Below are 26,994 nucleotides of genomic sequence, written 5' to 3' on the forward strand. Positions count from 1 at the left end.
AACGGAGATCACCAGTCTGGGGTCTCAACTAACTGCAGTCTAAATTCAGCTAATACAGCAGCTGTCTTCTCCTGCTGGTTTAGATAAGTCAACCAGAAAAGTACAAAACAAAAAAAATGGAAGAGGGAAGCAATTATGTAAGCATGTACAAGACTGAATTGATTGAACTAATATCATCTGCAGATTAATATTGTAAAGAACTGATGTTATCAACTTACAGATGAAAGGTGTTTGAAATAATTAAGGTGCAGCACCCCTAAGAGATGTAAATACACACATCACATACAGGCTTACAAATGGCACTACAGTTGACCTGCGGGCAGAAGACAGGAGTTACCGGGCATGCAACAAGGGCCATGTTGGTCACAAATAGCAAGGACAGAGCAGGGTTACAATTTGCACCATACTGAAATAGTTACTTAGCGGCATAAAGTAAAACAGACTGGGGTGCATTATGGCTTACCTGCACCCAAAGAGGCACTTTTCCTTCTGTGAACCTTCAGACCGGAAATAGAATCTTTAACATGACTGCCACCTTTTGTATTCCCATTATACAATTAATTAGTTCCCTTCCAAGTTCCCACTTAGATTACGTAAAATTACTTTAAAAGAATCTCGGTGAGCAGAACGAGACACATGCAACAGGCCTTGAAAAATGCTTATTGCTCATTGAACATGCTGAAACTGACATTTAGGGTATGTCATCCTCTTAGATTAAAAAAAGCATGTAACATTTGCCCATATCTAGCGCTAGAATTACCAAAGCCTACAAAAAAACTTGCAAACCCCGCCCACCTTAAATCCCTTCGCACCATTCTGTCAGCGACTTTTGTCTTGTAAATGTGCTGATCAAGACAAGCAGTCAGCAGCCTACTATTCCATCCCCCCCCCCCGCAGAATGGGCTCAAAGTCCTCCCAGTTTTGGTTATCTGGGAGTCGGGTACCTAGAGTTGTACAGGGAAATAATAGATTGTTATTTGGAACACATGCATTTTATGTGTATGTTCCATTTTTACAACAATCTATGTAAACACCGTTAAAACAGAAATGTTTTCCATATTTTAGTAATAAATGACAAAATGTAGACATTATCTACATATATTATCATATCATATACATTATCATATCTGGCCCCTTAATCATCCCCTAGCTCTAACTAGCCAACTATCTCTGCCACCCGTTTGCCACCTAATAGCTACAGTATGGTGAGTGTACTGACGCAGTAATGGCTGTCGTCGCATCATTTAGGTGGGTGCTACACATTGGTGGTGGCTGAAGTGATTCCTTTCTGTTTATGTAAAGCACTTTGAGTATCAAGAAAAGTGCTACATAAATATTATTAAGTTTAATTTTTATTATAATTGACTATCTGTTGTTATTAATCATAATTTTTTTGATACAAGTGTGATGTGTTATCATTCTGCCATACTTCTTGTAGTGGTAGTGATAGCTAAAACATGAAACTAAGAAGATTTTAATATTAGGAGCTTTGGATTGCCCTCTGGATTAATTTCAATCTCATGTTCTGGTTTGGTAGATAAAAGATGCTATCAAGCAGACCTTAATATTCAGACCTTAAATTTGTGTAACCCATTTCTTCGTTTATTTTCCATGTTTGTTTTCAAACCAGTCTTTTCTCTGTTTCCATTTCCTGGTCACATTTTCTTACTACTCTGCAGTATCTACTCTTCAGTCACAACGCTCATTATTTGATTTTGGAATGGTAAATTTGAAATGCAGAAACAGTAAGAAAGACTTTGGATTTCTGATGGACGGCAGGTCCCTTTTCTACTAAGGGGCAATCAGAAAGTGACATGGCAGCAGGCCATTGCCCAGCCAAACAACATGCCTGGCAGACGCACCATCACAGTGCATATGCACATATTATTATGTGGCTTAGTCACACAAAATATCCGTCTTCCTGACATACTCTTTGAAATCTCTTTTAAATGTTTTATTTAGTTGCCATGCTTTTGTTACTATTATTCTTTACTTTTATTGCTTAGTTCCGACATTGTCTCTGTTGGTCTGATAAACAACCTTGAATTTCCACACAAAAATAATACGCACCCTCTTTTTTTCGTAAAAATATGGGAATTTGTCTCTGGGAGGCATCTTCTTTTCACTGTGGACAAGCTAAAAATATGCATTCAGCTGGAACACAGCTTTTACCTTAAAGCGAGCCATAATACAGCGGCAGTTGCTAAATTGCATTATAGACACAAGATTACTTTGACAGGTACACAGGGATTACATAACATTTATAAATAGTCATTCCTCCCTTTAGACATTGTTTTTCTTCTTTGCTTTTTGTGCCAAACTCCACCTTTCTAGCTCTCAAAGCATAAGTGCTCTTTGCTATTAGCACTCCATTCCTTTGCCATATGTACTGACCCATCCATCCTTTATTATTACCCTGCTTTGCCCAATTCAGTATCACAGGAGATGGAGAAGAACTGGGCAGCATCAAGCATCACTTTACTGCAGGTCATATTTATGAAAATTTACTCCCATTGGGTCCATTTCAAGTCAACATTTAACCTTTACAAACATTTACAAAGTTTATAAACTACCAAGTCATGTAGTGGAAGCAGAAACAAACCTTCACAACCTTTAGAAAGTACCTGGATGAGATATTGGGGCAACTATTGGCTGAGGCAGTGTGTGCTCCATTTACCTGTGAATGAAGGAGGACAAGGACATGTTGACATCTGCAGCTGAAGCTTTGCAAAAACTGTTATATCATCCAGCAGACCTGTCCTGGAAGTCTCTTGCATGTGTCTTGTTACAAGTGGGAAATCTACATATTGACAAGGCCCTTTTTTATTGGACAACAGACAGATGTCAACTGCTGGCCTTTTGCCTTTCTACAGCAGTTTACTCAGGACGTGGACAGTATGTTTTGGGCTTCAAAACACCCAGTCCTCAACCTCAGAGTCCAATCATTACTAATCAACTGAGGAATAATCCAGGTCTGCCATCTAATAGTTAAGGAAAAGTGTTGCTGGTCCAGCACTGAAAATATGGTGGAGGTGTTGAAATTATGCTCACAGATGCAGGCTAATCAACTGCTGTGGAAAATCCATGCCAATCTTCCAGCTGAAGTAAAATCTTTTATTGGAGGCTTCCTTGCTGGCAGAGATGATCCTGTGTCCAATGAAGGATTTCCTGATGTGACCATGGTGCTGACTGGTGTGGAACCAGAAGATACTGAAGTCAAGTAGGCATGCCATCTACAGCACAGAACGACTTCTTTAGATGGTCTACAGAATATACATGGTGGCATATCACTGGGAACCACTGAGCACAACACCAGAGCCATCCTGGAGGAGCAGAATTGGCTGAGACACCGGGCCAGCTTGGCGGAACTTATATACAGTAGACCACCATTGAACAAAAGAACTGCCGATTTGCAATGGTGTCTGCTGCCAGGCATCATTGCTGTTAATATCAGTGTCTCACTGATGGATCCTTCAGTCTCAGACAAATGTCCTTTCTGTGGAATAAAGTAGACGTAGACCTCTTTTAAACATTCTTAGCACTGTTTTTAGTGTTCTTAACTTGCCTTTTAATGATTGTGCATTTATTTATGGTGTTAATGGAAATAAGAATAATCAGGAGGAATGTTGAATTGGGAATTTCCTCACTGGACAGGCCAAGCTGACTGTTTATATGAAAAGAGAAAGTCAAGTCAAATAGGCAATGTGACATGATAAGAATAGTTCAGGGACTTGTGAAAGCCAGAGTGTACTCAGAATATAAATTCCACAAAATCACCACAAATGTAAATTAATTTGTGGAAAGATGGGTTTTTCTTTGTTTGTTTTACTTGCGATGATATAAATGATTTGTTGATTAGTGATTAATAAAGTTCAGTTCAATACAAAACTGTTAGCTAAACAAAGAAGCTTGATGGGCTGAATGGTCTCCTCTTGTTAGTCACATTTCTTATGTTATGTTCTTATGCTGTTAACCTTATACATGTATCTTTAGGAAATGGAAGGAAAACCAGGGTACCAAAAAAATAAGCCACCCACCACCAGAAAGTGACAGCATCCAAACCCTGTCTTCTGAAGCTATGAGACTGCAGCACCACCATATATTTTAAGTAAGTAAGTAAGTAAGTAAGTAAGTAAGTAAGTAAGTAAGTAAGTAAGTAAGTAAGTAAGTAAGTAAGTAAGTAAGTAAGTAAGTAAGTTAGTTAGTTAGTTAGTTAGATAGATAGATAGATAGATAGATAGATAGATAGATAGATAGATAGATAGATAGATAGATAGATAGATAGATAGATAGATAGATAGATAGATAGATAGATAGATAGATAGATAGATAGATCTATCTATCTATCTATCTATCTATCTATCTATCTATCTATCTATCTATCTATCTATCTATCGTGGATTGCAAGGGTTGCTGCAGAGCCCCAACCACCAGTAAATACAGTAAAAGGCAGTCCAACACAATATAATTGAAAGAACAAGCACCTCTGTCTCCTTCCACTACAACCTCTGTGAGCCTTATCGACTTTCTCCCGATTCTGACCCTGAGGTAGCTGAGGTGTCCTCTTTGATTATGGACCCAGGAGTACTTCCAAAGCTATGACGGTGCTTAAAGGAAGCACATCCAGTTCAAACGGAGGTTCCCCATAATAGGGATATTGAGTCTTCACAGTGCCACCCTGTGGCACCCAGAGACCTTGACAGGGTTGTCCTTCCACATTACCAAGCCTGTGGGTGTCCACACTGGGTTCCTATAGCACTGCCAACTTTCACATTGGGGAAAATAACTGCCCATGAAATGCCTTTGCCTCTCATCCATCCATTATTACTTCCTCCCAACTGGGATAGAAATTGGTAATCCTCCTGTCAGGGTTCACCTACCATCTTGCTGACCTTCCCCAATGCCAGTCGGAAGGCCACTTACAATATCAATATATAGTGACCAGTGATGCAACTGATTCACGTCTTTGACGGTGACAGCAGTCGTGCAAAGACAGTGTCACACACGTGCGCACGGGAGGCAGCTAAAAGAACCAAATTATCATGTCACCACCAGGGGGTGGTGGGGTGCACTAACCCTTTCTCTGTTATCCTTGCAGAACAAACACAGGAAATTGTGCCTGATTCTGGCTACGAAGACGTCACTTTTGGTTCTGGTCACCCTGACATCACTTCTGGTTCCTGCCACGAAGATGTTGCTTCCGGTTCCGGCCACAATGATGTCACTTTCAGTTCCCTGCTTTAAAACCTTGACCTCTTCCTATGTTTCCTCATTTCAATGGTGGACTCGAATCTGTACACCTCAGTGCACCTAATTTTTCCTTTTGCAACCAGGGCTCAAGTACATGGGTGCCTGCCCGAAACCTTATTCTGAGTGTCAAGGCTATTTATTTCACAACAGTTCTAAACTGCTCTGTGGTGTTTTCCTCCTGATTTCTGCTGGTGGCTGCTCACTGACACTCTGCTAAACAGTGAACCAATGGCATAGACAGACAACTGCCCTTTGAAAAACTCCCTCTTAAACAGTATTTCAAAGGGAAACACCTTGCCCTCTGTGGGATCAATTACAAGTTTTCAAGCTTACTGTGTAACATGCTTGCTGCATGAAATTTTGAATATTTAAAGCCGAGTGATGTCCATTTGCTCATTCTCCTGTCCTCTCTCTTCCAGACTGTGTCTGCCCCACTGAAGCTGCTCATCGAAGAGGGCTTAATGTTCTTTTTATTTTTCTATTCTTTATTATGTAAAGCACTTTGAGCTACTGTTTGTATGAAAATGTGCTATATAAATAAATGTTGTTGTTGTTGTTCTTTTAATCTGAAGAAGGGAACTATAGCAGGATGAATGCCCACGTCACTGCTTACAAACTGTACGCTTGTGTGCTGAAGAAAAACTCCTATTTTGAATAAAGCCTTGAGACTGTTCCTGCCTACTCAGCAATAAAGTTAACTTTCCTTGGAAATCTGGTCTCATCTTCCTGTCTCTTGTGTAACTCTCCCACCTTAGCTTGACAATATATATAAGTGTCATTATTTATATTAATTGGCCTGATTTGTATGACTGTCACAGTATTGCTAAACTGTTCTGTATCTCTTTTTCTGATAAGTATCTCTTTTTTTGGTTACATGTAGATAGTTACTTTAGTCATGTAATTAGGATGCCTTCTGGGTGTCTCCTTGAGAGATATATAAGGCATTGCCTGCTGGTAAAATAACCAGGGTCATACTCAGGACCCATTCGAAGTAACATATCTTTTGACTGGCCTGAGAATATCTATGAATTTCCTAAGAGGAACTGTAGGAAGTGACTGAGACTGGGGTAGCTTAGGTCAGATTGCTGGCACCAGAACCCTCATCAGGATAAGTGGAATGGAACTGATGAACATAATGATGAACTAAGTGTACCTTAGATCATACGATATGAGAACTAAATTATGTATGTGCATAATAGAGCACTTGAAATGGCTTATATGTGATGAATATGCTAAAAAATCCCACCTTATTATATCTGCATTATCATTGACCCTTGAATGACGAGAGTATAAAATCCTCCTTTTTTAAGACAGGCTTTTAGAAGTGGCACACTAGTTTTAATGAGTAAGAGGCTGCTCTGTCATTTGCAGCCTTTGCGTGGGCATTCACGGCACCACAGAAAAGAGAATGAACCATAACTTTAAAAATATTTATTTAGATCGCTTTCTGAATAACAATTAACTTGGCAGACATCCTGGAATCCCAGCTGATATATAACACCTCTGAAAAATAAGAATGAAGTAAGGAAGAAAAGCACACAAATCTCAGGTGGGAATTACCTGGATTTTATGATGCCTACCTTTTAAGAACAGAACAAAATGTTGTTTCTCTATGACTTGAAAGCTGAGCAGCATCATGGGAAATGTTTAAATGAGCACAAATTTGGTATTCTGAAACAGCATACTCGAACACAAGGCTACTCATAACTGTAGCTGCTGCCTGAGTAGTCTGGATCAAAGGTAAATTGTCGGCCTTGTAGTCATGTCATGCAATTTGAGGCTGCATGTTCTGGACAGGAGGGTAATGAGTGATTCCGAACTGTCAATTGATTGCTTCTTTTTGTAGTGTTATCTCAGATGTGTCTATTGGACCGCAAAGGGGCACTGAAGTTCTGCTGGAAGTCCGGCATTTCTTCTGCAGTTTAGGAGAGACTGGGTATATGGTGGTAGAATGGCCTCTGATTAGGGCCTTAGTAGTGGATGCTGCTACAAAGAAGTATGCGGGCAGTGCAAATCAGCATGTCAGTCCTAGATTCCTATGAATGACATTTCAAGTTAACAAAAACAGGCCTGCTGTTCAGTGTTACTAGAACCATCTTTAGGTCTGACTATGATGTAACAAGAGGCCTAGAAGAAGGCAGCTGCCATGGCCAAAGCGACGGCCAATGCGTAGGAAAACTTTGGTAACTCACAGGGTAATGACTTTCAGGTGGTCTTGAGGAGATGCTGCCCAAATATTCAGTGATTCAACAACATTAATCAGGATGTTACCCAGGAAATTTTCAACAAGGGTGGTGGGGGGAACACTTTCAGGATCACCTTAATCTATAACCACAACCATCTTCAAAAGAGACAGCACTGAAATTACTGGTGTGGATTGGATCCATTACAGTGACTGTGGTGAGTTTTATAGTGGCAAGGTCACAGTGATGTATGAGATTTAGACCAGAGGTTTTCAACCTTATTGATCAGTAGAAGATTGAGAAAATCTTCACGAATAAGAGAGTTGAAAGTTAAAATAAACTTATTCATTCTGTCACTATTAGTCTAACTAATGGCTGAAGTGGAATACAGATCACAGTACACTCTTTTTAAGTCTGATTTCTTAAATGAGCAGAGATTGTACCATCCAAGTTTACTAGAATGAGACTGAAGACACCTCCTTGGAGTTTCTAGCATCTGGATTTACTAATACTAGTTTGAATAACTGGGAGATTTGGATGGTCCAGATGTGAGTGTTAATATAAAGTGCCAGTCTGCAGACAAGGGGGTTGGGAAAAACTGATTTAGCTTTTTAACTTTTTTGATTAACCTACTTACTCTGTGTTGTTTAAAAGGTTGAGGACAATGCAATATAGATGGTCAGACCATCATGAAAAGTATAACATTTCAAAAAGAAGAACGAATGTATGTTCTACTTGTAGAGAGATCACATTTCTCAGCCTCTCTGAGAAAGCCTACGCTGGGGTAATGGAACTGCAACTCAAATCTGGAAGTCCGGTCAAATAAGTCCGCTTAGCCTGAATCTAGGACTCTTTCCAGGGTGTTCCTTATTTCCATTTCCTGATTGTGATTTTCATGAATAAGATATCAAGCTACAGCCGAGGTCTGGAGAATATCCAGCTTAGTAGAATAAGGGCTGCATCTCTGCTGTTCACAAGATATTTTGCCATCTTGGTCTCTCCAGACTGTGATCTCAACAGCACGTTGGGGATGGCACAACTGAGTTTGGTGAATTCTGAATAAGAGTGAACACCGACAAATCTGAGGCTAAAGATCCCTCCTGTTAGTAAAGAAGGCCATCTGCTCCAAGGAGAGGAGCTGAACAACCACAGGCCTTTGTGAATGAAGAACAGATTGTGGAATCATCTAAGAAATCAGTGTGTCATTGGCTCTTTGAGAACTTGCATTGGTGTGTGTTGGTGAAGCAGGTGCTAAGGCCCTAGATGAAGCTTTCAATTGACTAGTTATTCTACATTACCGTCCTCAATTACAGTGATAAGCTCTGGGTGTTGGCTGAAAGAATTAGATTGTAGGTACAAAACAACGAGAGGAGTTGCTGAGCTTGCTCTTCATTTTAATCCAGGAGCAACAATGCTATTTTGAGTTCAAGAGGAACAGTCACATTTGTCTATCTCTTAATAGTAAAAGGTACTCTTTACTGTGTAAAAAAAAATCAAGGTGTGAAATGGTGCAGCTGTTTTCATATAAATCACCAGAAATGAGTAGTCTAGTGACATCACTGGTGTAGTATGGCATCAGGGAAGAACTTCAAAAACCTAAGAATTAATGCTGTCGCCAGGCAACTGTCGCTTTGGGTCACATGTTTTAGGAATGGCACACATCGAGACCTAATTGGGATAAAATCTCCTCTCATCATTTAGGTAGTTTTGGCCACACAACAACACTCTAACAGCAATTCTTGGAGGAACAGCCAATGGAACCACACACAAAGCAAAACAACATTTTGGAAATCATCTAAAACTGAAACTGCGCAAACTTCAAAACAGGTCAAATCTTTTGAAACTGAACACTTGAAATAAAAATGTGATCTTGTTCATGACTTACCCCGACACTCCTAGCTAAACTATGACTACATCCTGTGGCAGACAACCAAGGACCTTGCCCCACCGGGACACCTCGAGAAGGAAAGGACCAGGAGAGGGGCCATAATATCTTCCCTGGCATGCAAGAGGGCAGCACCCTCGAGCCTTGGACTCCAGCACTTCCGCAAACACCAGGAAGTGCTGCTGGAACAGGAACCAGATACGCCCGGAGTGATTCCAGGTGCAAGGGCAGCACTTCCACCACACCAGGAAGTGCTGCCGGAAGATCATCAGGGAGCACCTGCAGCACATTCGGGTGTGCCATAAAAGGGGCCGCCTCACTCCATTCAGGGAGCCGGAGTTGGGTGGCAGTGGACAGAACTTGCAGGAGAGGAGTGGAGGAGGCAGAGGAAAAGAAGGCCTGAGTATTGTGGTGGTTTGTGCACTGTGTTTGTGCCGTGTACGCAAAAGAAGAATAAAAGCATGTGTTTTGGACATTGGCTGTCTTGGTGTCTGTCTGTGTTGAGGCTGATCTTACACAATCCCAAAAAGCTGGAATATCTTTAAAGCATACAAGGTTTTGTTCAAGTGGGCAAAACATTACAGTGGCCTGAAATGGGCAGGAGGGAGGGGAGCAATGTAAAAAAAGGTATTGTCATTTGTACATAGTGTGACCAAAATGTATGCAAATCCCCTTAAATGAAAGCCTGCAATGTGGCCTTTAATCACTTCTGAACTGTTTGATTTATAATTTTAAACTGTAAAAGTAGTGGGGTAAATCAAGGGAAAAATGCTTCTTTGTCCTAAAGGTTATGGAGGGCACTGTACATACAAACAGCAGAATGACAAACAAGAAAGAAAGAAAGAAAGAAAGAAAGAAAGAAAGAAAGAAAGAAAGAAATTGATCGTGTTTAAATGAGAAAAAATGAAAAATGAAGGAGAGAATGTATGACCTTAAGGACTAAACTGCTTTACTTCATCAGCTCTTTTATAATGGAAGCTCCACACAACAGAATATAAGCTTTGTGAAGTGTTTGGTGGCACATTACTTTTCTTTCTCTCAAGTGCACAATCTTCACAAGTCTTTTATCTTCTGTGTATCTGTCTAGTAGTAGCAGGGCCTTATTACCAGCATCATAGGCCCAGAGGAAAAGTAGTGTGGTGCGATACTGACAGCAAAACAGAAACATACATAGGAATCAGAAACCTCCTGGGGCCCCTGGACAGTGTCCATTATGCCCATACGTTAAGACGACCTTGAGTATTAATATTGTCACATGTACATCGTTCAGTGAAATTCGGTCAATATTCATGTTCTTTCAGGTGGCTCTGTTTTCAAGACTATAGTTTTACTCCAGAAAATCTTAGAAAAGAGCAAAACATCAAAATACACATACAGATAAATGGAACATCGAGTAAACATTTCATCCTTATTTGAAAAGGGAGCCATTAGGCTGAGATTTTAGATAAACATACCTAAATTATGTATAAATATACATAAACATATTCATTTACTCAACTTGAAGACCATCCATTCACTTTGTGAGTCTGCATATTCCAATTTTGGGGTCAGACAGATCTGGAGGCTACCCTGGCAGTAATAGGCACAACTGAAGAACCAACTTCGGACAGGGTGTCACTCCAAAGTTATGCTCACACACCCTCATATACCACAAGTTTCAAACTAGAGGTAAGATTTCACCTAAAATGCCCACCTACAGGGTGAGGGAAGAAAAGCCATGCAGATATAGGATGAATGTAAAATCCATACTCGCACTGTCTGGGCCAATATTCAAAAACCTCTGGAGATCTGAGGCAGCAGCATTAGCTGCTATGTTGCCCAGTCTATGAATTTATACAACAGTTACAAGCCAGCTTAATTAAACTGAGGATAGAGAGGGCCTGGAACACACCCTGGTAGAATCAAACAGAAGGCACTACTAGTCCGCATGTGGGAAACTTTGAGGCATTTACCAACTTGCCACAAAGAGTGGGTGAAAACCTGGCAGACTTCACATTGAAGGGCTAAACCAGGAATTGAACCATCATGCAATAATTTCTCAGACTTGCATAATTCAATGCTAGTCTTATGGAGTGGAAAATCATTTTGGAACTGAAGGCGCTATCTTAAAAGCAAACTGCAATCTAATACATTTGCAGATGGACTGCGATGAACTGTAAATGAACTCTCTGGACACAGAGCAGAGCTGAGAAATCCTGTGAAGAGCAATGCTGTGAGTGGCAAAGTAAGAAGGTTTTCAGTTTTAGTTTTCATCCAATATAATTTGTGTATTTCCTTTTTATATCATATACAGTACAGAATGATCAGGCAGCCCATAATTTAACTTTCAGATGGAAGTAAAGACTAAACACATAAGTACCACTAAAAGGATGAAGTATTTTTGTCAGGGGTCACTGTGCTAGTGTATGCCAGTCACTCAGGTATTATGTTGACCCCCAAGTAATCTGTAAACTGAGGGTGGACTCACCATAGAGTGAGAGACATAAAGTAGGTATCTTTGAATAAGGGACAAAAAGGTTATAAAGTTTATTGTGCAAATATACCAAAAGTCGATTAATTAAACACAGGCACAAGAGGCTGAAATGAGCTTACTCTGGAGGTTGGCAGGAGTCTCCCTTAGAAACAGGGTAAGAAGCACAGACATCCGGGACAGGCTTGGAGTACAGCCGCTGACCCACCATATTGAGAGGAGCCAACTGACGTGGTTCAGGCATCTGATATGAATGCCTCCCTGTCAAGGTTTTATGGGCTTGACCAGCAGGGAGGAGACCACAGGGAAGGCCCAGGGCTCACTGGGGGGATTATATCTCCCAGAAGGCCTGGGAATGCCTTGGGATCCCACAGTATGAGTTGGCAAGTGTAGCTGGGGAAAAGGGTCCTATAAGCTTAAATTATAAGACTGTTGCCCGCGTAACCCAGTATTGAATAAGTGGTGGAAAATGAAATGAAATGAAAAGGATGTGAAGTAAAATGCTCCAATCAGTTAAAAATAATAAAATGGGAAAAATCCAGGAAGGAATTAGAAAAAGTTAAAATAAGTCAATTTTTAAAACAAACTCACCCACTCCAGGAGAGTAAAACCTCCTTTACCACCACTGTTTTCACTGACACCAGATGTGGCAACCCACCATGAACATCGTTAGGAATATGTCCATCCATCATTATCAAAGGTATACTTCCTGCTATACTCTAGTCACCGAAGACTCCCACCTGGCACACCCATGGACCCAAGCTACTCCCAGCGGCAGCATCTCTACCTCTTCTCTGTGTCAGCAGAGTCTCTCACCACCTTGCCTCACCACATTGTACCATAAAGAGGTATTCCCAGAATCCGTTCCAGCCACTGGCATTGCATCTCCGTTGCCTGACCCACCTCACATTCCGCCTTTCGTACTCCCAATGGTGCTTTCAACATCCCACCTCACAACCTTTCTGATGTATTCCCAGTGGCCATTTGCTGCCTCACTCCCAGTTCCTCTCCTGCTCATCACATATTAAAGTCTGCAGAAAAAAAAAAAAACTCTTTCCTGATGATTTTCTGGTTGATGCTCTCCTTCTCCTTGACCATGATCACCTTACATTTTCTTCTCAGACTGCTCCCAATATCTGACCTCTCGCCATCCAATCACCTAAAACTGACCTCCTCACTGCATCTACCGATTCACTTAAAAGTGTTTCCACCTTCATTACCCCTACCGTCCAATAATGAACTGCCACCTACTCCCTTCCAATAGTGATTATTCAACTATAACAAAGACATATTTTACATAGATAGATAGATAGATAGATAGATAGATAGATAGATAGATAGATAGATAGATAGATAGATACTTTATTAATCCCAAGGAGAAATTCACACACATACAACTACAAGTAAGTTAAAAGTCATATCACATATCCCATGGCGCACCTTGCCACAGTTTTGTGCAACCTTTAATGATAAAAGCTTTTATAGTTTGCATGTTTGCTGCCCAGTAATAAAATTGAAAGTTAGGTAGAGCCATGCTGCCTTCCGCCTTAGGTCTTTTAAGGTTCGCCCTTTGGATACGTGGATGTTTTGAATTCCAAATAAATGAGGTTATGTTTGAGTCTAGTTTCTTAAAAAATGATCTATTAATGTATATTGGAATGTTATGAAATAAAAACAGAAGCTTAGGAAGGATATTTATCTTAACAACCTTAATTCTTCCAGCTAGAGTGAGATAAAGGGTTGACCAGCTTTGCAAGTCTTGCCTAATTTTTTCCATACAGACGGCAAAATTTTGTTGATAAAAAGCTTAAAATTTACTTGTGATGTGTACAACTAGGTATTTAAACTGATTGTGTGATGATAAAAGGGAAGGTGATATTGAATGCTGGGAAGAATACACTTTTATTCAAATTGATTCTGAGACCAGAAATCCTTTGAAATTCTGTTAGTGCTGTTAGGACTGCAGGCACTGTATTTTGTGGGTCTGATATATACAGTACTATATCATCTGCATATAGAAAAACTTTCTGTTCCAGTCCTACTCTGATAATCCATTTTATCTCATAAGCATTTCAACACTGAACTGCCAGTGGCTCAATGGTGATTGCAAAAAGCAGTGATGACAAGGGGAATCCTTGTCTGGTACCAGGTTCTAGTTTAAAGTAGTCTGAATTGATGTTGTTAATACAAACTGAAGCTTCTGGATTGTTATTGAGTACTACAGTCGTCTACTAGGATTGAACAACTGGCTACAGGGTTTCTGCAAGAAGAAAGATTTCGGTTTCATCAACAATTGGAATCTCTTTTTATAAAGGCTGCATTTCTTCAAGCGTGATGGCCTGCATCTGAACAGTTTCGGCGCCCGGGTCCTCTCCGAAAACGTATCAAAGGTAATTCGTTTATCTTGACTATCTACCTCTGCTCTTAACCCCTTCCGAAATGATACTGTTGTGGTAGGACATGATGAGTGTTTAACAGTATCTTCCATTAAAGTGTACAACATTAATACTGTAATAAGCAATTTCAATGCACGTAGAAAATCTAGGAAATACGGCATAAACTCCAATAATCTAATTAAAATTACTATTTTAGAGGAACAATGTATTAAAACTATAAAAACAAATCACAGATTAAACAAAAAATACACACAGAGCGGCGCTAATAAAAATAATTTAGTTCCTATTCCAAATATCAATAACGCACATAGTATTCATCTCTGCACCTCCGAAACATTAAATATGGCACTATTAAATGTTAGAGCTTTAACTAACAAAATGTTTTTTATCAACAATCTTATTAGTGATAAAAATAAATTGATTTTATTGCACTAAGTGAAACGTGGCTTAACTAAGACGGCGGCGGCTGTTTTAATCGAATCTGCGCCTCCGGATTACAGTTTTACTCGTGCGTACCGCCAGGGGAAAAGGGGAGGCATTTTGGCAAACATTTACTCGAGCCGGTTAAAACGTAAAGATGTCAGTTTTGGTAAGTTCAAGTCCTTTGAGTATCTCGCCGTTGTTATTCATGGAGATTCTCAAGTTCTAGTATTCTCCTAAATTCAACGCGTCTTTTTTTGGTGTTCCACAAGGCTCTATCCTGGGTCCGCTGCTCTTCTCAATCTACATGCTTCCGTTAGGTCAGATTATCTCAGGGCACAACGTGAGCTACCACAGCTATGCTGTACTTATCAATAGCACCTGATGACCCTGATTCTCTTGATTCACTAGCACAATGTCTGACTTGTATCTCAGAATGGATGAATAGTAACTTTCTCAAGTTAAATAAAGAGAAAACTGAAATCTTAGTGATTGGCAATAATGGATACAATGAGGCTATTAGAAATAAACTGGATACATTAGAATTAAAAGTTAAGACGGAAATAAAAAACATAGGGGTAACTATTGACTGTAATCTGAATTTTAAATCGCATATTAATCAGATCACTAGGACAGCATTTTTTCACCTAAGAAACATAGCAAAAGTTAGACCTGTTATATTTTTGAAAGATGCTGAGAAATTAGTTCACGCATTTGTTTTCAGTTGACTAGATTACTGTAACGCACTCCTCTCAGGACTACCCAAAAAAGACATAAATCGTTTGCAACGAGTGCAGAATGCACCTGCTAGAATCCTAACTAGGAAAAGAAAATCCGAACACATTTCTCCAGTTTTAATGTCACTACACTGGTTGCCTGTGTCATTCAGGATTGACTTTAAAATTCTGCTTATGGTTTATAAAGCCTTAAATAATCAAGCCCCATCTTATATATCGGAATGCCCGACACCTTATATTCCAAATCGTAACCTTAGATCATCAAATGAGTGTCTCCTTAGAATTCCAAGAACAAAACTTAAAAGAAGTGGTGAGGCGGCCTTCTGCTGCTATGCACCTAAAATCTGGAATAGCCTGCCAATAGGAATTCGCCAGGCTGATACAGTAGAGCACTTTAAAACACTGCTGAAAACACATTACTTTAACATGGCCTTTTTATAACTTCAATTTAATTTAATCCTGATACTCTGTATGTTCAGTTCTTCATAATAACTATTCATGGTGGCTCTAAAATCCGTACTGACCCCTACTCTCTCTTCTGTTTCTTTTTCCAGTTTCTTTGTGTTGGTGGCCTGCACCACCTACACCTACTCAAAGCTTCATGATGCTCCAACAATGATGGATGGATTAAAAGGCAGAAGTCTACGTGACCATCATCATCAAGTCCTTCCGTGAGAACCCTACATCCAAAGAGGACTGTTTCATTTATGTTACGTAGAATGCCCAGAGGGGACTGGGCAGTCTAATGGTCTGGAATCCCTACAGATTTTATTTTTTTTCTTCAGCCGTCTGGAGTTTTTTTTTTGTTTTTTCTGTCCACCCTGGCCATTGGACCTTACTTATTCTATGTTAATTAATGTTGACTTATTTTGTTTTCTTATTGTGTCTTTTATTTTTCTATTCTTTTTTATGTAAAGCATTTTGAGCTACTGTGTGTATGAAAATGTGCTATATAAATAAATGTTGTTGTTGTTATACAGTAATTTGATCCATGCACAAATGTTTGGGCCAAACCCAAATTTTTCCAATGTAGTGAAAAGGTAAGTTCCATTCAACCATGTCAAATGATTTTTCTGCATCCAATGATGATAATATCTCCGGGGTGTTTGACTTTTTTGGTGAATATATTACATTAAACAGGCATCGAAGATTGGAAGCTAAGTGTCTGCCTTTAATACATTCAGTTTGGCCTTGTGATGTTATCAAAGGCAGAACTTTCTCAGTCCTTCAAACTAGGACTTTATACAGTATCTTAACATCATGAATCAGAAGTGAGATTGGTCTGTACGATGCACATTGTAATACGTCCTTATTTTGTTTAGGAAAGACAGTAATTAATGTTTGGCGAAAAGTTTGAGGTAGAATTTTATTTTCTTTAGCTTCTGTAAATGTTGCTAATAGAAGGGGAATGATAAAAGCTTTTAGGCAGAGCCGTCCATCTTCAGAGTTGCCAGCCCATGACCTATGTGTAACATCACAAGATCTGTAACCTCACGAGGCATAACGATAGGCCTGTCTCAAAGAGGGAGAGAGTGACATCACGGAAAAAGACTCCATTCCATCAGAAAGACTCCATTCACCTGGACATAAAGACACCGTCCATGGCTCAGAGGGAATGCTGAACTTAAACGTCGGTCAACAAGACAACTTCTCCTCTAAAGCTGACATTTCTTTGCCTGCTGACTTCATGGAAAATACTGCTTAAGGTTTCCTTACTCTGAAGCAAAGGTGTAGCTTTACAAGTAGACTTTACTATTATTTACTACTCTCTTATCATTTATTTCATTTGCTATTATTTTGATCTTAAAAAGTCTTTCATTGCTTTTAAATATCTATACTTTTTCAGTACATCTTGAGTGACTGAAGTAGATTTTATTTTTCAGCCAGAGGTGGAACTTCAAGGTCTTGGTTTTAGTTTTTTAATTTTTTTTATTATAAATAAAACTTATTATTATTATTATTGTAATGGTCCAGCCACAGACTGACTCAGAGGGTCATGGGGCTGGACAGCAGCTCAGCACTGTATTGGCAGAAGGTGCAATGTGATATGTTGATGAGATACCTCGGCTTGAGGAGCAGGAGGGGCAGAAGTCAAGCATGTGTAGCGGCACGTGTGGCAATGAGATATAAAAAAGTGGAGTGCTTCAGGGCCGTAACACTAGAGCTGAAGACGAACAGTGTTAGAACTAAAATGAGTCTGGTAGCGAATAAAAAGTGCTGGAACAGTGGGAGTTTACCTGGGTAGCAATAAATAATAGTTCATCGGTTTCAAACCTCTGAAACGTGTATGGGTGTTTACTTCCTTCCTGTCTAACTGTGCTTATTACATTATCATCATTAATTTATTAATGTTACCTTTGTTAATTATTTGCATTATTCCTTCTCTGTGGTTTTGTCTCTAAGCCTTTGTTATGTGGGTGGTTCCCCATCACCACCAGGGAATGTCCATCCATCCATCTTCTAACCCGCTGAATCCGAATACAAGTCAGGGGGGTCTGCTGGAGCCAATCCCAGCCAACACAGGGCACAAGGCAGGAACCAATCCTGGGCAGGGTGCCAACCCACCGCAGGACACACACAAACACCAAGCACACACTAGGGCCAAATTAGAATCGCCAATCCACCTAACATGCATGTCTTTGGATTGTGGGAGGAAACCGGAGTGCCCGGAGGAAACCCACGCAGACACGGGGAGAACATGCAAACTCCATGCAGGGAGGACCTGGGAAGCGAACCCGGGTCTCCTAACTGCGAGGCAGCAGCGCTACCACTGCGCCACCGTGCCGCCCACCAGGGAATGTAAAAAGCAGAATTTCCCACTGTTTTTGAGGATTCATTTGAATGTTAAGGGAGTGGTGAGTGTTTATTGTGTCGTTACTTTTCCTACTGTGATCACTGGATTTTTGACCTTCTGCTCTGTTTTTTTAACTTTCGTATTTGGACTTTGTTAACCTTATATTGCCTTTGCTGGCAACTCCTTAATGCCATTTTGTGCTCCATGGAATGTTATTTAAGAACATTTTTGTATTAATAAATCTTTTATTTATAAAGATTCTACATTACCCTCTATGTTAATGACAGGGTATTTCATGTGTTGTCGTCTAGTTGGATTACATGGATGTTGGCCGGTTGGGGAGAGGGGCTTGCCCCAACAGAGGACAACATGAAGGGAGTAATGTATCACTGGATAGTAAGTGGCTTTACCTAAGGTATATCGGCCTCCATGTGTCCAAGTTATTCTCAGAGAATGTGTGCAAGTCTTTAGTGTCTAGGTTCATATTCTGAGAGATTGTGAAGGTGTGCCTACCTTTATGTGCCTGGGTTATTCTCAGGGACCAAGTGACGTCAGTCTTAGGTCTAGGTTCTAGTCAAGGACATCTGTGTGTTTTGTTCATGCTAAAGCTATGAGCCCCTGTGTGGAGCACTGAGAAGTGACAAGCTGTGTAGGCACCACTCATAATCAGGGCTTATATGGATAGAGGCTATGAGAGTGTGTGTGTGTGTGTTTCTTTCTGTGTGTGTCATAAGCTTAGGGTATTAAAGTTGACCAACCCCATGATATAAACACAAAAGTCAAAAATTAGTTTGCATATGGTGATTATTGGTTTGGAGAAGGCTTATGATGGAGTACGATGTCAAGAGGTCTGGAGGTTCATGAGAGAGAAATGAAGGCCAGAGACGTATGGGAGGAGTACCTAGGATTTGTGTGAGGGAGTGTGGATGCAGGTTAAGAGGAGTGTTGGGATAAAAGACAGGATCCCAGTTAGAGGAGGTCTGCTGATAGATCTTCATTAAGTCCCTACCTCTTTGATCTGGTTATGGATGTGTTGAATCATAGAATAGAAGACCAATGCCCCTGCTGCTGGCTTGTTGCTGATGACAATATGTTGTGTAGCACCAGAAAAGTGGAAGTGAAGAAGACGTTGGAAGAAAGGTGAAGGGCATTGGAAGATAGAGGGTTGAAGATAAACAGGAAGAAGACAGAATATATGAAATATAATCAGGATTCAAAAGTTAGCCTGCAGGGGGAGCTTTTGAAAAGAGTGGATACAATTTAAATATGTAGGATCAGTGGTAGCCAAAGATAGAACATTTGATGAAGAGACAACCCATAGACCACAATGTATTGATGGAACAATTGGAAGATTGTATCAGGAGTATTGTGTGATCGAAAAAATCAAGGCAAAGGTTACAGGTAAGGCTTTAAAGACAGTGGTAAGACCAGCAATGATGTATGGAGCTAAACATGGGCAGTAAAGGGAGCACAGGAGAAGAAGTTAGGCGAGGAGGAAATAAGAGTGTTGAGATGGAAGTGTGGAGTTACAAAAAAGGACATAATAAGAATTGAGACAATCACAGGTACAACAAAATTGGCAGAGATATTGATTAAAGTACAGGAAAGTGGTTTGAAGTGGCATGGACAAGTGATGAGGAGAGGCAATGAATGTGTGGGCAAAAGAGAGATGGGAATGGAAGTACAGGGGAAGAGAAAGCGAGGGATAAAGTAAAAGAAGATCTGAAGGGAAAGGGTTGGTTTGGGGAAGAGGTGCAGGACCAAACTGTTAGTAGAAGGTTGATCAAGAATATTGACTCCATATAGAAGTGGGAAAAATGAAGAGGAAGTGGAAGAATAATTAAAAACTGCAAGTCCCTCATTGGAAGATGAGACCATCAATACATACTGTAACACTAACAAAAGGAAAAAGATAAGTGAGAACTAATGTCTTTTTGAACTGAACAATAAGAGCTATAATCAGAACTTTTCTCTCACCACAACTGTGCACGTCAGTTAAACAAGACTTGAAATTTATTAACTGTAATTCCTTTGGCTTTAGTTCTGTGTTTACTTTACTTGCTAGTGCATAAATAAGTAGGCTCTGGAATATCAATAAATAAAAATGCCTCTCTCTGATGCTGATTTGGTACCAATTCACTGCCTTAGCTGTTACACAACCCACAAGATCACAGATGATATCTGACGGGAAAAACTCGAGAGGCAGCTAGCTTCTTGCCTGAAAACACAGACTGACAGCACAGTGGCTGCTGGAGATAAATATTCACCAGACTTATCTAGCAGCACACAAATCCAAGAGCCTGTAGTGTGGAGGTGATTGACAGTACACCACTTCTTCTTTCCAATAATAATAAAAAAAAAACATTAAATAAGTTAACTGTAGGCAGAAACCAAGATCTTCTTATATAAGTCTTGAAATGAAGGGCGTGACACTGACAACCTGCTCATTTACTTTAGATCTGCAGTCTGCAAAGGAAAAGCATCACCAAAAAATGAACCCAATTCAATAATTAGAAAACTGCTCTCATGAAGAATCACATCGTCATGGCTCCTTAATTCAATTCAAGGTTGCTACACACCACAGTCTGTCTCATCAGCAAGAGATGCATGACAGGAAACAAATGTGAATGGGGCACGAGTCCATCACAGGGCCATCTGATGCACGCATGCAGTCACAGTCACAAAGGGACAATTTAGATTTTAAGATAATATGCGGGTAGGAAATCTAGCATGGCAAGAAGAAAACCCCCAGAAACTGTGCAAACTACACACGATGAACGATTAGGCATGGAATTTAAAATGGGAAGACAGCAGTGTTAACTGATGTGTTACTGCAATGACCAGAAGGATTAATTAATATGATACACAGGAAAATTGCATATACAGTACATATTACACACTAATCCATTGTGGTAAACTACACAATTTCCATAATGCAAATCCATAATTACCATTAATGTAAATGAAAAAAAAATGTTTAAACTTTCCCTGACCTCAAAAATGACCTCCATTTTCACTTAAATAACATCAAAATACTTGACAATTGACAGCATTAGTGTAATAATAACATTAGTCATCAAAACAAACCCTAGTAAGACATTGCCCCTTCATTAAACACCATTTAATAAAACTGTTTACCCACACTTTATCATTTCATCTTTCACATTTTTTGAATTCAACACAGCAAAGATAATTTGAGAAGACAAGTGAGGAACGTACATGATAAGATGACTGGACACAGCATCAGCTGTGAGAATGAATGACTGTGACTATAAATCATCGACATCCAGGCCTGTCCCAAAAATCCAGCCCTTCAGACACATTGTGGTGATAAGCCAGGCACTCACTCCCTTATCACCACAATGTGTCTGAAGGTGCAGCACGCATCCTGGCCAAGTCAGGTGTCAGAATAGCACACAAACCCACGAACAATCTGTGCACGGTCCTCTTTAATGCTAAAAACAAGAAATCGTCAGCAGAAACACGAAATGCATTGCACAGCATTCCATGCAGTTCGTGCTCAGCGGTAAACATTGGACAAACTTCAAAAAGAATCGCAACACGTATACAGGAACACCGCAATGCCGTCAGAAGAAAGGACTCACCATCATTGATCTATACACATTCTAAATCAACAGGACATACATTTAATTGGGATGATGTACAAGTAAAATTTAAAGGCAATACTAAAAGTGCTAGAGAGCTGTCTGAATCCTGATTATCAAATGAGAACGCCATCAGCAGACACTTGGACATAAATCCAGCATATGCAAACTTAAGAAGAACTTACTCATAATTAACAAGACTTTACACCCAATAGCCCCTTTCCCCCCTAGCCACCACTTAACCACCCCCACCCCCCCGTAAGTTATTGCTATATATTGCTTTTGATTCTTGTAAGTCTAAGCATTATCCTCTGATGAAGACCCCTGGTAGGGGTTGAAACCTCAGGAATAAAAACTATTTTATGATACGTGATTCATTTTTTTCCCTTTGTGGATCTCCATCTGCAAATATGCAAACCGTATCGCAGACCTTCTCTCTCTCTCTCTATATATATATATATATATATATATACTGCTCAAAAGAATTAAAGGAACACTTTTTGATGAGAGTATAGCATAAAGTCAATGAAACTTATGGGATATTAATCTGGTCAGTTAAGTAGCAGAGGGGATTGTTAATCAGTTTCAGCTGCTGTGGTGTTAAAGAAATTAACAACAGATGCACTAGAGGGGCAACAATGAGATGACCCCAAAACAGGAATGGTTTAACAGGTGGAGGCCACTGACATTTTTCCCTCCTCATCTTTTCTGACTGTTTCTTCACTAGTTTTGCATTTGGCTACAGTCAGTGTCACTACTGGTACCATGAGGTGATACCTGGACCCTACAGAGGTTGCACAGGTAGTCCAACTTCTCCAGGATGGCACATCAATACGTGTCATTGCCAGAAGGTTTGCTGTGTCTCCCTGCACAGTCTCAAGGGCATGGAGGAGATTCTAGGAGACAAGCAGTTACTCTAGGAGAGCTGGAGAGGGCCATAGAAGGTCCATAACCCATCAGCAGGACCAGTATCTGCTCCTTTGGGCAAGGAGGAACAGGATGAGCACTGCCAGAGCCCTACAAAATGACCTCCAGCAGGCCACTGGTGTGAATGTCTCTGACCAAACAACCAGAAAGACTTCATGAGGGTGACCCCAGGGCCCCATGTCCTCTAATGGGCCCTGAGCTCACTGCCCAGCAGCATGCAGCTCGACTGGCATTCGCCATAGAATACCAGAATTGGCAGATGCACCACTGGTGCCCTGTGCTTTTTACAGATGAGAGCAGGTTCACCCTGAGCACGTGACAGAAGTGAAAGGGTCTGGAGAAGCCATGGAGAACATTATGCTGCCTGTAACATCATTCAGCATGAGCAGTTTGGTGGTGGGTTAATGATTGTCTGGGGAGGCATATCCATGGAGGATCACACAGACCGCTATAGGCTTGACAAAGGCACCTTGGCTGCCATTAGGTATCAGGATGAAATCCTTGGACCCATTGTCAGACCCTATGCTGGTACAGTGGCTCCTGGTACACGACAATTCCTGGCCTCATGTGGTGAGAGTATGCAGGCAGTTCCTGGAGGATGAAGGAATTGATACCATTGACTGGCCACCACACTTTCCTGACCTAAATCCAATAGAACACCTCTGGGACGTTATGTTTTGGTCCATCCAATGCCACCAGGTTGCACCTCAGACTGTCCAGGAGCTCAGTGATGCCCTGGTCCAGATCTGGGAGGAGAACCCCCACAACACCATCTGTCATCTCATTAGAAGCATGCACCGATGTTGTCAGGCATGTATAAAAGAACACAGGGGCCATACAAAGTGCTGCGTGCAATTTTGAGTTGCTGCAATTAAATTTTGGCAAAATGGACTAGCCTGCCACATAATTTTTTCACTCTGATTTTTGGGTCGTCTTTGAATTCAGGGCTCTGTAGGTTGATCATTTTCATTTCCATCAAACGATGTGGCATCCTTTCGTTCCTAACACATTACCCAGTCTATATGTGTATAGATATCCAGGAAGATTTCTTTCTCCCATTGAGATCTGATGTGTTTTCAAAGTGCTCCTTTAATTTTTTTTGAGCAGTTTATATATATATATATATATATATATATATATATACACACACACACATATATATTTAAACAGTACATATACAGCACCCTGACCATCTCATCTTCCTCTCCATAAGCACATTCCTTCACCCGTGAATATTTAGTGGGAGTTTGCTATTGGATTGCCGCTGACGGACGGCCTTATATGGGCAGGCACTAAATTACAAACGCCAGCGGCAGCCTGTCTATGAACTTAATTTAAAGTGTAGGTTTACATCGTACTTTGTTTCCGAAGTAGCAGAACTCATTAATATGGTTGTATATGTCACTCGCTCGCTTCTTATTGTTTCGCTGCCTTCTCAATTATATAATGCATGTTTTCTTAAGCGCTTTTTGGAGCTCTTCCTGGTTTTCTATGTACTGCGTGATTACGTGGGAGGCGTGATGATGTCACACGAAACTCCGCCCCCACGGCGTTGAAGCTCATCTCCATTACAGTAAATGGAGAAAAACTGCTTCCAGTTATGACCATTACGCATAGAATTTCGATATAAAACCTGCCCAACTTTTGTAAGGAAGCTGTAAGGAATGAACCTGCCAAATTTCAGCCTTCCACCCACACGGGAAGTTGGAGAATTAGTGATGAGTCAGTGAGTGAGTGAGTGAGTGAGTGAGGGCTTTAACTTTTATTAGTATAGATATATATTTGTGTAAATTTGGCAAGTGAAAAAGGAAGCGAGGACCAAAGGACAGCAAATTCAGGCAGGTCATGGGAAGTGAATGCCACATGAAGGCATTAATCCAGACAGGAGCCACAATGGCTTCATCGTTTTTATGACTGGGGTTTTATTGATTTACCTAAGGACACTTACCAAATAAACTGTCATAAAGATGAGAAGTTGGCTCAGCATACCATTCTCTGAATCAATAATTCTGAGTTTGGAAAAGTTTGGTCCAAGATTTTGTACTCAAAAGGAGACAGTGATAATTTTTAAAGAAAAGGATCATTCACTCCATTCTCAAATCAAAAGAACACATAGCCTTCTAACACATAGCACAAGAGAGGAGACAGGTTAGCAGCCAGTTTTAAATGTTCCCTTTGTCACCACCGGGTGACAGACGTGTTACGTGGTGAGCCAGTGAACTTGTAGTTGCACTGGCGGCGGACAACCAATCCCTGCCTGCGTTAACAGAGTTTCAGCATTCAGCATACAGCACAGTTTTTGGGGTTGTCAGGCTCATAGAAATCTCACTATATATAATGAAAATGCAGGCAATGGTCAAAACCATGAATATCTAGTGAGAAAATCTGATACTGAAACCAAGATGGCAAAAACAAGTGCAAAAACAGCCAAGTGCAATAAATACAGCCAAAAACTTTCAGGAACTAATCTGACTAGGATTTTTTTTCCCCAACTATAATGACAATTTTAGGTGGTGTCTTTGACCCACCAAGGTGTAATAACAGTGCTGAATGTTGCCATTTTATAATTAAAACCTGGTGACATCATGTGCCATGATGCCAGCTGTCACATAGCAGCAACATGTCTTGCTCAAGAAAACAACATGAATGAGTCCAGGAACAATGGGACCACAACACATAAACATAAAATATTTCAGCATTATTACAGATAAAAATAAAAGCATGACAATAAAAAGTCCTGAAGAATCTCCAGATTATAATGTTAGTTTTAACTTAGCTCCTCCTTAACAACTCCAACACACACCAGCACATGTCAAAACTGTGAATCAACAGCCCCTGTTATTGCAGCCTTGAATAATATAGACAGACGAGGAAGAAGTGCCGTATGCAGCTCTGTCTGGACGTATGTTATCTTCACAGACTGAGCAGTGAATTACATGTAAGAGCGGGTGGAACAAATAAACTGTTTAACTGGCATAAAATGCATCAAAGAAAGAACCTGAAACAGTACCCTAAAGAGGAACCAGGCCACAATCCACTTGCAGAGCTTGGCTGGCCAGGAGATATGTTGGTAAAGGTCAGTGTTCACCACCCCGGGGTCCACCACATTTGCTGTCACATGGCTCCCATCAGTCAGAAGCTGTTGTTGCAGATGATAAGTAAACATGACAAGAACAAGCTTGCTTTGGGCATACGCTCCATAGGGAGAATAACAGCAACTGGAAGAGAAAAAAAGGAAACAATTTAGAATTCAGGCCTGTAATATGAAATCTTTTTAAAAAACCCTGAAAAACAAACAAATTAAGAAAGAATATCTTTTGTTATGTTTTTCATATACTTTTTTTTTTTACAGTATGTCCCCAATATAGAAGGTAGCGGTAAAGGAGGGCTTAACTGGGTAACATTTTAGGACAAACACTTTCTTTAGTGGTCTACTGGCCAGTTAATAAGTAACCGGACCTTAACAGATGAATCTCTGTGTGTGGACTTAATAAGATTTGCAATCACAGTTTAGAATAAGGGCTACTTTCAGTGCATCCGCTAGTTGCTGTTACGACATGCAAATATCAAAGGATATTTGCGAGCATGGAGATGGGACTGTTTAGTACGAGATCATGGTGAAAAAAAGAAAGCCAGGTCAGAGCCAAAGAGATGGAGGATAAGGCAACCAAAACAGATGGGCAATACTGGAATCTGAGTAAAAGATGAAAAAAATAAAATCTGATGCTAGGACTCACCTGTCATATAAGCTAACTACACTTAAAATTGAAGAGCAAGAGTTTAATCCACAACTTGTAAAATGATTAGCAGCATATTTATACTGTGAAGTGTGATCACGTGACACATACTTCGTGTCACACATAAACAAAGAAATGGAACAGTAACAAAATAAAACTTTTTAATTTACATTAAAATAATAAACAAACTTCAAAAAGGAATCTACTATCTTTACATTTAATACGCTACCGTGGCTGTCCGTTTGTCTGTCCAGGATTTTAAATAATAATAATAATAATAAATGTTATTTATATCGCGCTTTATATTTAACAATCTCAAAGTGCTACAAAATAAGATTAAATTAACAAACAAGAAATCTATAGAAATAATTTAACAAAATGCCTTTCTAAAAAGATAAGGTTTTAGGTTTCGTTTGAAGGCATCGGTCGACTGTGGGGCTCTCAAGTAGTCAGCCTCGGTGCCACCGAAGAAAAGGCCCTATCACCCATACTGCTAAGCTTAGTTCTGGGAACTTGAAGAGTGTTGGTATGCACAGAGCGGAGGGTGCATGAGGAAGTATTAGGGATAAGGAGTTCCTGTAAATACAGGG

At 40.2% G+C, this 26,994-nt stretch overlaps 1 protein-coding gene across 2 annotated transcripts in view; it reads right to left on the reverse strand.

The window, feature by feature from the left end:
• The window catches only part of dhrsx (dehydrogenase/reductase (SDR family) X-linked), a 611,413-nt gene that overhangs the window by 77,667 nt on the left and 506,752 nt on the right, over positions 1-26,994 (reverse strand). For both annotated transcript variants that reach the window (XM_039743559.1, XM_039743558.1), the window contains exon 6: positions 25,678-25,885. In XM_039743559.1, coding sequence (XP_039599493.1) covers positions 25,678-25,885 — 208 coding nt within the window. The remainder of the gene's footprint in view (positions 1-25,677; positions 25,886-26,994) is intronic.

This window comes from Polypterus senegalus, chromosome 2 (assembly GCF_016835505.1).
Source record: "Polypterus senegalus isolate Bchr_013 chromosome 2, ASM1683550v1, whole genome shotgun sequence".
NCBI lineage: Eukaryota > Metazoa > Chordata > Cladistia > Polypteriformes > Polypteridae > Polypterus > Polypterus senegalus.